This window comes from Emericellopsis atlantica, assembly GCF_019669845.1.
Source record: "Emericellopsis atlantica unplaced genomic scaffold F5Z01scaffold_2, whole genome shotgun sequence".
Lineage (NCBI taxonomy): Eukaryota > Fungi > Ascomycota > Sordariomycetes > Hypocreales > Bionectriaceae > Emericellopsis > Emericellopsis atlantica.
The window spans coordinates 523,598-537,120 of record NW_025764704.1 but is presented as its reverse complement, the minus strand read 5'-3'; the positions used below and the strand labels follow the sequence as shown (position 1 = coordinate 537,120).

General features: G+C 53.4%; 3 protein-coding genes across 3 annotated transcripts; 2 read left to right on the top strand and 1 right to left on the bottom strand.

Moving 5' to 3' along the window:
• Positions 1–120: 120 nt before the first annotated feature.
• F5Z01DRAFT_670196 (uncharacterized protein) lies at positions 121–1,230 on the top strand (the record flags this gene model as incomplete). The annotated part of the gene is made up of 1 exon (XM_046264525.1): positions 121–1,230. One exon carries the CDS (start codon positions 121–123, stop codon positions 1,228–1,230), a length of 1,110 nt encoding a protein of 369 aa, XP_046122404.1.
• A 2,187-nt stretch (positions 1,231–3,417) lies between these two features.
• On the top strand, positions 3,418–5,324 carry F5Z01DRAFT_198577 (delta12 fatty acid desaturase). Its single transcript, XM_046258073.1, has 3 exons — positions 3,418–3,481; positions 3,533–4,665; positions 4,722–5,324. The coding sequence occupies exons 2-3, from the start codon at positions 3,627–3,629 to the stop codon at positions 5,129–5,131; spliced, it is 1,449 nt and encodes a 482-aa protein (XP_046122403.1). The 5' UTR covers positions 3,418–3,481; positions 3,533–3,626; the 3' UTR covers positions 5,132–5,324.
• A 492-nt stretch (positions 5,325–5,816) lies between these two features.
• On the bottom strand, positions 5,817–10,890 carry F5Z01DRAFT_632555 (P-loop containing nucleoside triphosphate hydrolase protein; the record flags this gene model as incomplete). The annotated part of the gene is made up of 11 exons (XM_046261867.1): positions 5,817–6,168; positions 6,211–6,588; positions 6,665–6,745; positions 6,801–8,070; positions 8,118–8,280; positions 8,335–9,125; positions 9,182–9,439; positions 9,460–9,739; positions 9,793–9,923; positions 10,072–10,600; positions 10,675–10,890. The coding sequence occupies 11 exons, from the start codon at positions 10,888–10,890 to the stop codon at positions 5,817–5,819; spliced, it is 4,449 nt and encodes a 1,482-aa protein (XP_046122402.1).
• Positions 10,891–13,523: the final 2,633 nt, after the last annotated feature.

The window sequence follows — 13,523 nt, the reverse complement described above, 5'->3', positions numbered from 1 at the left end:
GGACGCGGTCTGACAAAAACAAGCACTCACCATCGTCCTCACAATTGTCGCCGCCGTGACGCGCCTGCTCCTAGCGACCCGGGCGAACAGGTACAGGACGCGACAAAAGGGGACGACATCATGGTTTCTGGCTACAAGCACGGCGACACGCCCAAAAGGGCCATGGTACGCGGTACCATCTCGTATCTCGAGTCGCAAGGCCTGCCCGTGAACAAGTCGGCCATCTTTAGACACTTTGAGCTCTCGCGCTCCCAAGGCTATGCCGCGTTAAGCATCCCTGCTTCGAAAAGGAACAATCCAGAATGGGAAGAGACGCGCGGGCGCCCGAACAAGATCAGCGAAGCGGACCAGCACAAGATGGAGCAGATTCTCTGGGACGAACGGTATGAAGAGGTCAACCTCAACTGGAACGGCCTCGCCAAGGAGGCCGGGTTAGAAACCGACTGCAATGCTCGCACGCTCCATCGCACCATGGGCACCCTCGGCTATCGCCGCTGTCTAGGATGCAGCCGCTCTTGGGTTCACAAAAAGACGCGGGAGAAGCGGGTGGAGTATGCGGAGCGTATGCTCGAGGTCTACCCACAACCACACAACTGGCGTTTCATTCGCTTCAGTGGCGAGCTTCATTTTGGTTTCGGCCTCGATGGCAAGATGAGGCTTCTGCCACGCCCTGGCGAGAAGTACTGTGAGGGATGCAAAGATCAGCCACCGGCTGATTGGGGCCGCGACATTAGGAGAGTGCACTGCTGGGCAGCGATTGGGTATGGATTCAAAAGCGAGTTGGTCTTCTATGATGACCAGACCAATCCCAACCACACGGGTGTCATGTCCATGGCAGACTACACGGGCAAAGTCCTCGACCGTGTCGTTAAGCCATGGCTCGACCTCAGCGGCACGAACCAGTTCATTCTTGAGGAGGACATTGAAGCTTTTGCCCACGGCGGCGCGAGCAAGTCCAACATGGCCCAAGAGTGGAAGGCCGCGCATGAACTGAAGTGTTACTTTAACTGCCTCGACAGCCCAGACCTCAATCCCCTTGACACACAATGGCCACCTCACAAGCAGTGGACTGTTGAACCCCTCACGGACTGGAGCGACGCGAAGCTGAGACAGGCGGCACGGGACGCTTGGGCGAGCCTTGATCAGGAGAGGGTGAACATGTGGGTGGACTTTATGCCGCAGCGGCTGAGGCAGGTGATCGACAGCCAGGGACGAATGGTGCCTTGGTGAGGGTGTGTGGTGGCGGCGCTGTAATGGTTTCTCGGGCGGTGGGTTTGTCTGGTTGGGCGTTACTTATGCCACCGTGGAGTTTGGACTTGTCATTTTCATGGAGCGCTTCGACATTGCCTGGGATATGCAATTTCTGGTGGGATTTGGGGAGTTTTACGCGGGTGTCAGTTTGAAGTCCTCATAGGGAGATGCATTGCGGAGTGTTGGACGAATGGGCCTACTATGGAGATGGTTGGGCCTATCTCGGGCCTGTGGCAAGGTTATGCTTCTACGCCTAGTTTTCTTCGCGTGATTGAATGCCTTGGGATTCGTTGTTTGGTACGGAGTACTCCGTAGTGACATTCTCTTTCATAGTAACTTGACCTATCTTCAGCGGGAACGAGAGACATTGTGAGGGCAAATAAGTTGATGAAGTTGAAATACAAGGTAGTTTGTTTGAGGCCATTGCCTGAACGAGAACCGCCCACCAACAAAACAAGCTTATCAAAATATTGTGGACCACACGCAAAGCCTGTTAATATCTAGATCTATTCTCGGGACCAAATGAACCACAGACCGAATAATGATAATTAGACGCTCGTCGCGACAACGATCACAGGGCTGTTGCAGGGTAGGTGTCTCGGTAAGTTGTAACCGCAGGACGATCTGATCCGACTTACTGGCAGTCCTATTGGTGGGGACGCGAGGAATCGCGGGGCGAAATCAGGGGTTTGTGGGAATCCCTTGGCATACCATTCTTGAAGATCCTTGTCTGTTAGCACCAATGTGATAAGGCTAGCCGCTACTGGCTAAATAAATGGCAGCGCTTCACGACCCTGCACGTGGGGCAAGCATAGACGCCCAACAAACATCCCCAACAACGTCGAGCGCCCGCGAAAAGTCGGATCATGGCGAAGGCAACTCGTGTTTACATGATGATAGAAGTGTATGTTTCAAAATGAGGCAGGGAAGCACGATGCCATTGCAAGAAGGCTCATTGAAATATCATATGATAATTTGCGAGTCAGTAGAGGAGGGCTCTGCGAGTGGCCACCACAACGAGTCGTGATGCCACTATCAGTTTTTAGTGTCAAACGTGGCAAATACTTGACTTTGCAGCCTTTCTAGCGCCAAGGCGCTGCCAACAGCGACTGGAGCTCAGCGTTCCCGCGTACGGCCGTAAACTGGCGGCGTTGTGGTGTGTACACTGTAACTGGACCACCGCAATGCCAGGCTTGCCAGCCGAGCAAAAAACACATGTGAAGATGATGCTCTGTCTCGGTAGCTCAGTACAAGGACGAGTGATAGCCGGAAGAGTATATGCCTTCCTAAACCTGAAAAGACCAGTGGTAAGACACTGGTCTGCCTGCGCCTCTCTAGTGTACCGACATGATCCGATCATGCCCTCAAGCTAGGCCCAGAACCGCGTGCAACAAGAGCGGTCAACCCGTCATGGCCAGCTTCGCGGCATCACATGTCGACGGAGCAATGGAGGAGGCGAGTGCCTCTCGGCTGAAAGCGAGACAAGCATTCGATATGTGCATGAGCTGACGGAGTAGGAAGAGAATTACTCGCCCTGTGACTTGAAGCGTCTTATCTGATGGTACACACGGACCCCACTTGACTCAAGCACGAATTGTAGCGCCAAATCAAAATCAGAAGCATTTCAAACTCCAGTTGCCTCCAGTCTTGTGTGAGTGATCCAGCACTTGGAATTGCAACCAGTGGCTGTGAGGGCTAGACCTAACGATGCTTCCTGTAATTACACGTTCAGACCACTGAGAGCAGCACTGGCACATGTCAGAACCAAAGTTCGTGGAATTAATTAACAAAGGTAACTGCGGATGCACAAGCGGGAGTGCCTGCCCGCCTGCCTCAGGTGGTGGATCACACTTTCCTCATTCTCAACCATTGAGAGAGCTTGACGACATCGAGCCTGCCAATCTCTCCAACTGTATTTCAGGAGGGAGCTGTTTGACCCCGCCAATCAGGGCCCTTTATTCCGTTAGCGCCATCCAGAACAGTCGACACCCCACCTGCAGTCCCTGAGAAACCCCAACAAAAAGTTGCCAAGCGGAACCTCATACTTCTGGAAGAGCCGCACAAACACACGCGCCCCTCGGCCGTCAACGGCGGTTCACCGACTCAAGTTCCAGATTTGCCGTCTGTTGTGCTGGGATGGCTGGCTGGCTGGCACAAAGTGGCGTTCTGCTACAGCATGATCGGCTTGCACAGATTTTCCCGACCCAGTCTCTCCTCTAATTAATTACCGGTACAGTCCTTAGACAAAACAAGCTCATCCTTCCTGGCTAACTGGCTAGAGTTTCTTCTTTCTCTTCCCCTTCACACCCATCCCGCCTCTTGTCTGCCCCTACACTGTTCACCAAAGGGCCAAGTTGCTCATCGTCAAGCTCATCATGGCGTCCGCTTCTACTTCCACTGGTGCTGCGAAGCCCAGCAACCCAGTGCTTCGCCGTACCGTCACATCGACCACCGTGAACGACTCGGAGTCATCTGCGGCTGTCAGTCCTTCAGACTCTCCCCGCCATTCGGCCTCTTCGACGTCTCTCTCCTCCATGTCCTCCGTGGACATGGGTGCGTCCAAGGCTGATGAATATGCCAATCTCGTGGACCTGAACGGCAACTCTTTCACGCCCCCCGACTACACCATCAAGGATATCCGCGATGCTATCCCTAAGCATTGCTTCGAGCGTTCTGCCATTCGCGGGTGGTCGTACATCCTGCGCGACATGGCCTGCCTGGCGACGACCTTCTACCTTTTCAACACATTCAACACCCCCGAGTACGTCCCCAATGTGGCCGCTCGCGCTCTCCTCTGGGCTCTGTACACCATTCCTCAGGGTCTGTTCGGCACTGGCCTGTGGGTCATTGCTCACGAATGTGGCCACGGTGCGTTCTCCGCCTCCAAGAGGATCAACGATGCTACTGGCTGGCTGTTGCACTCTGCTCTGTTTGTGCCCTACTTCAGCTGGCAGATCTCGCACAGCAAGCATCACAAGGCCACCGGTCACATGGAGCGTGACATGGTCTTTGTCCCACGCACGCGTGAGCAGTACGCAAACAAAGTTGGCCACCTCATCCACGAGCTGTCGGAGCTCACCGAGGAGACGCCCATTTACACTCTGTCCATGCTCATTGGGCAGCAGCTGATCGGCTGGCCTCACTACCTCATCACAAACGTCACGGGCCACAACTTCCACGAGCGCCAGCGTGAGGGTCGCGGTAAGGGCAAGAAGAACGGGTTGGGCGGAGGCGTCAACCACTTCGACCCAAGCAGCCCTCTCTACGAGCAGAAGGATGCGAAGCTCATTGTTCTCTCGGATATTGGCATCGCCTTGAACGCCGCTGTCCAGATCTACCTCGGCAACACTTTCGGCTGGGCCAACATGGCTGTGTGGTTCTGGGTGCCTTGGCTCTGGGTCAACCACTGGCTGGGTAAGTTCCCATCGGGCATTCAAATTGTGAACTGACAGAGCTAACATTGCAAATAGTTGCCATCACCTTCCTCCAGCACACCGACGCCACCCTTCCCCACTACACCGCCGAGGAGTGGAACTACGTTCGTGGGGCTGCTGCCACCATCGACCGAGACATGGGCTTTGTTGGACGCCATCTCCTCCACGGCATCGCCGAGACGCATGTCCTGCACCACTACATTAGCAGCATCCCCTTCTACAACGCAGATGAGGCATCGGACGCCATCAGGCCGGTCATGGGCAAACACTACCGCGCTGATACCGAGGGTGCTCTGCTGGGTTTCATCAAGGCCATGTACAAGAGCGCCCGTACCTGTCAGTGGGTTGAGCCCAGTGCTGATGCGCAGGGTGCCGGCAAGGGTATCCTCTTCTTCCGCAACCGCAACGGTCGGGGAACTCCTCCCAGCAAAATGCAGGCGCAGTAGAGCGAGTCGAAAAATAAAGCGTCAATTGGCATAGATTTGGAGGCCTTGTTTATTTTTGCACTACAACTAGGGGAGTTTGCCACGTAATTTATGAGACCACGATTAGACAGATAAAGGATAGATCTGAAAGTCACAATCGAGATATTCTTACAAGCTGGCACCTCTTTCTCATCATTTTTCAGGTTGATGGCTTCAGAAGAGCTCTCCATCGACCAGGAGAGGCTTTCGCAGCGCTATCATTGGATCATGTCTCGAGAGACATGAACCTAAACCCTACTGCAAGTATAATCCACAAGAGGCAGATTGTCAGGGACACCGGGGTTCTCTGATTACGAATGACCGTTCTTGTCATGCTCAACGGCGAGAGATGATCGCCACAAACGTGCATGGAGCTCTTCGATCCCAGCACATTCAACAAAGAAGGGCATTTCCCCTGCCTTTTTTATGCTTGCTTGACACGTGGAACCGTGGCCGGAACAGAGATGTCCGGAGGTCTCGGAAGTTACTCTTGCGCACGTCTCTCACAGGCAATGCGTCAGTATATCCGCATTGAGTCGACGAGACTTGCGAATTATTCTGAGACACAGTGAGATCGTGCTCGACTCCTTTGCATTTTGGTACCCTCTATGTAAGTCTACTTGAGACTGGATATAGTGATGCTGCCCAAGCCCTGCATGGCTGCTCTTCAAGCAAGCGGTGAAATGGTGTCGTCCTCTGCGCTTGTGTCTACTCTCGGACCTGACCTTGCCACATCTGCATCTTTGGCACTATGGACTTTGGAGGACAAGCTCTCGTAGAGGGCGGCAAATGGAGATTTGTCTGCGCCTTGCTGCAGCAGCTCCCGAGGGGGCCCAAACTCGACCAGCACACCGGCGTCCAGGACTGCCACTAGATCGAAATCATCAAGAGCGGACTCGAGCTTGTGCACAATGGAAAGGATTGTATGATTGGAGAATCTCTCCTTCATGATCCGTTGTATGAGCTCGTCTGTATGTGCATCGACGCTGGACGAGTGTGTTAGTGACCATTTGGAGCACCTATTGCGGTTCGATGCATAGAATAGGTTGGATACTACTTACCTGCTGGTGGCCTCATCGAGAACGATGATCGGCGAGGGACGCAGCATCGCGCGGGCAATACAGAATAGCTGCCTCTGACCATGGGAGAGATGTAAGTCGTCAATCGGTGCGTCGAGGCCGCCTTTGCTGGCCACGATGTCCCACAATTCGACGAGTTGCAGAGCATCCTCGACGGCTGCGTCCGGTAGTTTCTCAGCCGGATCTGCGTTGAGTCGCACGCTGCTGCCGTCGATGAGGAATGCATCCTGTGGCACACCGACCAAGCGCGTGCGAACTTCTTCCCTTGGGATGGTTGTGATGTCGACATTGTCGACGGTGATCCGGCCGTCGTGGATGTCAATCATGCGGAAGAGGCACGAAACCATTGAGCTTTTACCACTGTTGTGACAGAAAGAAATATCATTAGCACATTTGCACTTTTCTATGACGGGGTACTTTTCTAGGCGGACGTTACCTGCCGGTTCGTCCACAAATGCCAATTTTCTGGCCTGGCTGGATCGCCAATGATATGCCCTTGAGAACGTTCTCTGACGACCTGGAAAGACGATTAGAATTATGCCTCCCATCATAGCCCAAATAGATGCACTTACTTGTAGCCTGCAGATACGTTGTCGAACTCGATGCCCCCCTGTGATGGCCAAGTTGGCGGAGGAACCTCCTTCTCCTGCACCTCGTGCTCCGACTTGGTGTGAGTAGTGAAGGACTTGATCCTGGAGATGGCACCAATGTGAGTCTCAAGATTGGTCCAGAACATCAACAGCAGCTTCAGATTCTGGCTGAACAAGATGACGTTGACGAGCGCAACGCCGATGAGCCCAGGGGGCAAGACACCGCGCAACTGCGTGATCAGAATAACCAGAAGCACGGCGATGCCCGCGACGAACATGTCGAGGACTAAGGTCAACCATCTTTGCACAGCGTAAAGTAGGTAAAATGGCCTTTGGGAACGGTCCAAGAGGTTGTAGAGCTTCTCCTCCAGGGCGCGTCGCCAGCCAAAAGCGCGCAGGGTCGCCAAACCCGTGACGGATTCGGTGAACAATGCATACAGAGGGCTCTTGGCTTCCAGATCCATGAAGCGTAGCTGGCGAGATGTTCGAAGGTAGACATGCTGCACCAGCCAGAGCGCAGCAAAAAGGAACGGGAATGCGATGGCAGTGTAGTACGAGCCAACGGCCACGAGTGCAAGCTGCGCGATGCAAAGAACAAAGGTAGCAAAGGTGTTGAGCGCCGCAATGGGGAGATCCATGTCAATCAGTTGCAAATCCTGGCTGAAGCGGTTGATTGTGACTCCAGCATCCGTGGCAGCGAAGAAGGACATGGGTGCGTTGAGCACCGTCCTCAAGAGATTGGAGTGGAAGTTCTTGCCTGACAATGGGACCATTGTGACGATCATCTGCCAGCAGCTGACGATGAGGAAGATGAGAGCTAGTGCGCCCAGCATGGCATATATTCCAAGATAGTAGCCGAGGCGTTGATGTGGCTCTTCCGCATTCGCTGCCGCCCACCAGTTCAGCCAGATGGTGGGAAAGGACTGGCAGAAGATGAAGGCGCAGATGGCAAAGATGAAGATGAACGTGGGGATCCACCCAATGGCGCGGATGTAGTATGTGTAGATGGCAATATCGCCAGTCCGGCGGCCGGCCTCGTCCTTCTCTTCTTCGAGTTGAGCGAGCTCCAGCTTGGCGGCTGAATCGTCGTCCAGAGGATCAGTTGCGGAGGGATGTGTCCAATCCGCCGATGTAACAAGCAATTGAGAAACGTAACCATCCGAAGTGGATAGCTCTTGGAATGTTCCTTGCTCGCATCCTTTGCCAGTGCCGTCGAGGCAGATGATGTGGTCGGCATAGGGAAGACGCTTGGCTAGGAATTGTTTAGTAAGGGGTAAATGCTCATGAACCAAGACTTACATCGTGAAGAGGCAATGACGACAGTCGTATTCGACCGTCGCAGTAGACCCTTGCCGCCAAGGAGATTATGAAAGACAACGTTCTCGGTGTGAGCGTCCAAGCCGCTGAAAACATCATCGAGGATGATGGTGTCCTTCCGTGCATAAACAGCTCTTGCCAAACTCTATGAAAGATTAGCAAGATGTCTGTGAAGAATCATCGATCGAAAGTGACTCACAATCCTTTGACTCTGGCCTCCACTCAAAACAATACCTTTACTGCCAATGGTGGTCTGATCTCCCTTGGGAAGTTGGCGAAGGTCTTGTGTCAGCGCACATGCCTGTAAAACCTGCTCATACCAGCGCTCATCCACGGGAGAAAAAGCAATGATGCTGGCGCGTACAGTGCCGTTCATGTGCCACGGTGTCTGGTCGCAATACGCAATTTCGGAGCCCGTGACGTGAACGGCGCCGGCCATGAGGGATACTTCCCCCAGTATAGCCTTGAGCAGCGTGGACTTGCCGCTACCGACTGGACCGACGATCATTGTAAACTGAGAGGATGGCACTTCGATGCTGATGTCGGTCAGATTGGGATCCTTGTCCGAATCATAGCCAAAAGCACCATCTTGGATTTTGATGGTCACACCATTTTCCCTTGTGGGTGATCCTTCTGGTGCCTCACCAGACTCATCCACGTTCGTTTCTGAAGCCGATTTCTCATTACTCTGTTTGAATAGAGTAGATTGCGACGAGCTGCTCCCGCTGTTGGAAGTGTCATGAACCAGCCTCTGGTCGCTGCGGACATCGGATTCCAGGAAGGCCTGAATGCGAGAAAAACACCCGATGGATCCAACAAAGGACGACAGAGACGTGACAAACGAGGTCAGGGGCTCTTGAAGAAGCGCAAACAAGGACAGGGATGTGAAGACACGATTCGTGTCCAGAGTACCCCCATCACCCTGATTGCGAGCCAGGAGACTATACGCTGTGAAAGTGAAGATAGGGGCGAGGATGGGGGCAAGGTATGCTGTGACAAGCCGCCTGGTCAGCTACAAGTGTTTCTACAGAAGGGGGAGCACAAACCTAGTCCCATGTTCCAAATCAGAAGTCTTCGAAATTTGCCAGAGATGTGCAGCTCGTCATCTCTCATGGACGAGATCCGCGCTTCGAGGACACTAGTCAAGCCACACATCTTGACCCCTTTCATGGAGCCCAGCATTTGGGACGTCACAGCGATGCGCTTTTCGATGGCTTCGAGCCACATTGCTTGGCGTGCCATGACAAAGCTCACGGCGATGACGGAGCCGACGATTGATACTGAGGAGTCAGCGGAATCCTCCACTTCACAGCTGTTGACTCACCGAGTGCAGTTGCAACGGGTATGAGACAGGCTATACCCAGCTGGCGCTCGAGTAGATAAATGGCAATGCCAATCTCGATGAGGTTCGCCCATATATCGTGAGCGGTACGCCAGCCCATGTCGATTCTTTCGATATCGGCGCTCATCAAGGTGAGAGCTGCGGTAGGGTCTGCGGCGGTGATTGTGAGGTCCGTCGCTTTGTCAAAGAGCATCGAGATGAGCTGACCGCGTGCCATGGAGATGGCCCGAAAAGTCAAGTGTTGGTGCTGGCCCATGGTGATCTATGCACAGTCAGTGGTCTGCAGCACATCCAAACATCTGACAGCAGGCTCACGGCAATGCCAAGATACACTAGGAACCACGCGCCAATCAGGCCATATCCTTGATCTTGATCATCCGAATCGCTGTCGCGCTCGGCCCACGCGAGGGTTGCCGATATGAGGAACGGTTGGCAGAAAGTAAAGCCTATGAAGCACAGGCGAGGAAAGACAATGCTCGAAATTGGGCCTTTGAGACTGGTGACAACTTTGAACAACAAGGCGTGTTTCGATCGCGAAGAGGCTTATATGGCTCAGCTCCCGGTTAACTAAGATTGGAGTTTCATCAGACTCACCGGTCGACCAGCGTTGTTGCAGCTTGGAGTGAAGGAGCGTCGACTTGAGATGCTTATCGAGATGAAACAAGTCATTGATTCCCAGAGCATTGGAGTAGCCTGCGCGGAACAATGGCAGTTGCCACGAGAAGAGCCATTGTGACAGTATACCGCTGGTAGATTCAGGTGTCAAGTTCTGGTATGCCGGGAGCAAGATGTGTCGCTTCTCAATGGCTTCGAGAGAAAATGCTACCAACTTGAAAACGACTGATACCAGTGATGCTATAGCAACTGAACGGTTATATGGCTGCAGCCATAGTGTTCGTGTGCGGGTAGCATCAAACAGGGCCGAGAAGAGGAGAAACAGGTTGATAATACTTGAGGGACGATATGAGTAGAGATGCTCAACATATGATAATACCAAAAGAGATAAAGAGCTGACAAACGACAATGCTGCTGCTGGCAGAGAGGCCCTAGTTGGCACCGCAGACGCCCGGGTCCAAAGCACGAGAGCAGCAACGTGAGAGGCACTGAGTAGGACATATGAGAGCTAGCAGAGTTAGAGAGGTCAAAGAGGCATTACAGTTCTCTCTGAATGAGTCGATCAAAGAAGGTGCAACTTACAACTTTCAAATATCGTAGATAGTCGGCTTTAACTTTGACGGTGCCTTTACTCAGCAGGTAAAAAACCCGACAAGGGGCTGCTAATAGTAACAAAGAGGCAATGGGAATAGTGAGCACGACATCCTCAAAGAAAAGCGTCAAGTCAAAGCCACCTCTGCAATCGCTTGCGTGAGGCCCAAGCGAATTGTCGATGCTGATGCAGTCTGAAGAGGCCATGGCTGGCTGTGCTCTGTCTAGACTGAGTGTTGGTCTGTCTCTGCAAACAAGGGATGTCTCATGGCCATCTGTACCGAGAAGGAAAATTTACAACGACGAGGGTCCGGTCCAGAGTAAGCGTGCTGCCACGACATGAAGTGACACGACACGTCTGCAGCCCCAATGCCACTTGATGGGTCAATGACAGCACAAGTACTCAACTGTCAGTTACGAATGGGCATCCGGCAGAACTGGACGTTTCCTTCTCGCAGTGGCGACCAAACAACAACTCTTCTTCGGACCAGATTGCCCGACCAGTCCGATAGTCTGTTTGATCAACTTGTCAGCCGTGCATATGGCTGAGACCTGCCTTGGCCCCGCAGGATGCCACCAGTCGCCATTGAGGCCGCAGGAAGCCAGGCGAGGATGGCACAGTTGCGGTCAGGGGTGGGGGAGGATCCAAGCTGAACTGTGCAATGATGTAGGTACGAGGCAGCACAGAACATTGAATGCAGACGCTCGGAAGTAGTCTATGCCGACGCATTCACCCGAACGGTGACGATGTGGCTGAGGGAACATTGGCCCGCAAGAGAAAAGAAACACAAACAATGTACGTATCCTGCACGCGCATGGCAAGCCGGGGGCGGTCCGCGGAAAGGAATAAGGTGCCGTGCACGCTCTTGGTTGGCCTGCGCGCGGTGGATCGTAATTCTATGCGCGGTGACCTGTCGCTTTTTCTGGCCACCACTATCTGGAAATAGGCATCTTCCCCTCCCCCCGGCAGTTCGGAGAGTTGATTCGTGTGACTCTAGCCTGGAGGATCGACGCTTGATAGTGCTGACTGCAGACGAGGCTGACAACGGCAGATTTGATTCATGATGCCGACCATCGAATCTGAAGCACGCGCGAACAACAACCCCGGAACATTGAAGGCTCATCAACTACATGTACCCCGTAGGCCAGTGTATATCCATTGCTACCCTGCCATGCAGACAAGACGCACGTCGAAGCTGAACATGCTGCGCTTTTTGGAGCATGCACTGCGAGTGCGTGCCCTCATTGTTGCGCCGTCGGACGGGCAAAGTGTGCCTGGGGGATCCTGCAACACGCTCGGCACGAAAGGTTCCTGTCTCTGGATCCCAGGTCCTTCTGGAAACTATTGATTCACGTCGTGCATGGTCACGTAATAATGACTGAGCGATCGGCCCCTTTACGGCTTCGGAGCGAAACCGTGCTGCATTTGCCATCTCAATACGGAGACTGTGCTACTCAATGATTGATTTGTGTGCACGTACAAGTCCTCGATCATGTTCATAGGCCGTGTCCTGCCGGGCCCCCCCTTGTAACCTCAGCCGCTCCGACGCACGATATGCAGATGATCAGATAATTTCCGACCAGTCGATCTGTGGGTGCGTGCTTGCTAATTCTCAGGCAAGGCGCGTTATTGGACCATGTCAGACATGAGAGGCAACCAACGACGCGAACATCAGCGAACATGAGAGAAGAGAACTTAAGCAAGGCTGGAAACACATTACGGCAGATCTTGCCGGAGCTAAGACGGAAGGCTTTTACAAGCTTTCAGTAGGGCACCACTCCGCATGGAGATCGAGGGGCTGGCTTCAGAGTGCGTATCTCGAATCAGTGGCGCGCGCCAAGGGCCAAGTCGGTCAACAGAAAAGGTTTTGGGTAGCCCTGCCGGTCGAACAGCCGTCTCCCCGGCCCTCCGCTCCCACTAGTTGGCGGCCCGATCCCTCTCTCTCCTTGGCAAGAGCTTGGCCAACCGCTTGCAAGTTGCAACTCGCAGGACGCAGGACGCCGGGGCCTGGCTTGGCGCAAGCGCGCAACAGGACAACTGTCCGGGGTACACGTACATATTCACGCTGTTGCCCCTAGAGTCCTTGACCGGTCAACCTGAAAATTTCTAGCCTGCAGATCATCGACTGATCTGGCATATTTGCCTACACTAGGCGTCTTGTGGCTTAATATTTGGCTTGTCAAAGCAGATGCGTTGCGCCTTGATCGACGACATCACTACGTGTACATACGCCTGGTTTGTATCCCGTGAAAGTGCGAGACCCGCCGCAAAAAGCAATGTCATCCGTAACTTGGTGCTGTCCAAGAATACCGTATAACGTCGGCTTAGCGGCAAGAAGCAGGCCGATGGGTACACTCACCTTCTTTGTTCGTTGAGTGGCCGGCTGAGCTACCAGTTAAGGACCTTGCAGTTTCTCGGCGTGCATGGAACTTGGACGACACCGGCGCGGTCGCTTGTGACGGGGCGAGGTAGGGACACGGACTACCTGAGAAGAGATTTGAGCAGCATCTTGCTTATTGCAGGATCCACGGAAACTGGAACGCAAAGGACATACACAGGTCCTCGATGCTGACATTGCCTTGCCTGAGCGGCGCTCATGGTCAGTATAATACGAACATGCGTGGACAGTTTAGTCAAAATATTGGGCGGATTCCATTGTGCCCGCGTAACCTATCTGACCGTGCATGCATCAATTCCAGTTACACATCGATACATTTTCAGCTCCGTCATAGTTACATTGCGTCTACACAACTATCTTGGAAACACGTCGGACAAGGAGCAATGTGACATCTAAGGGATTGGGGAACTGTATGGCAGGTACATGTAATTGGGTCGTGAG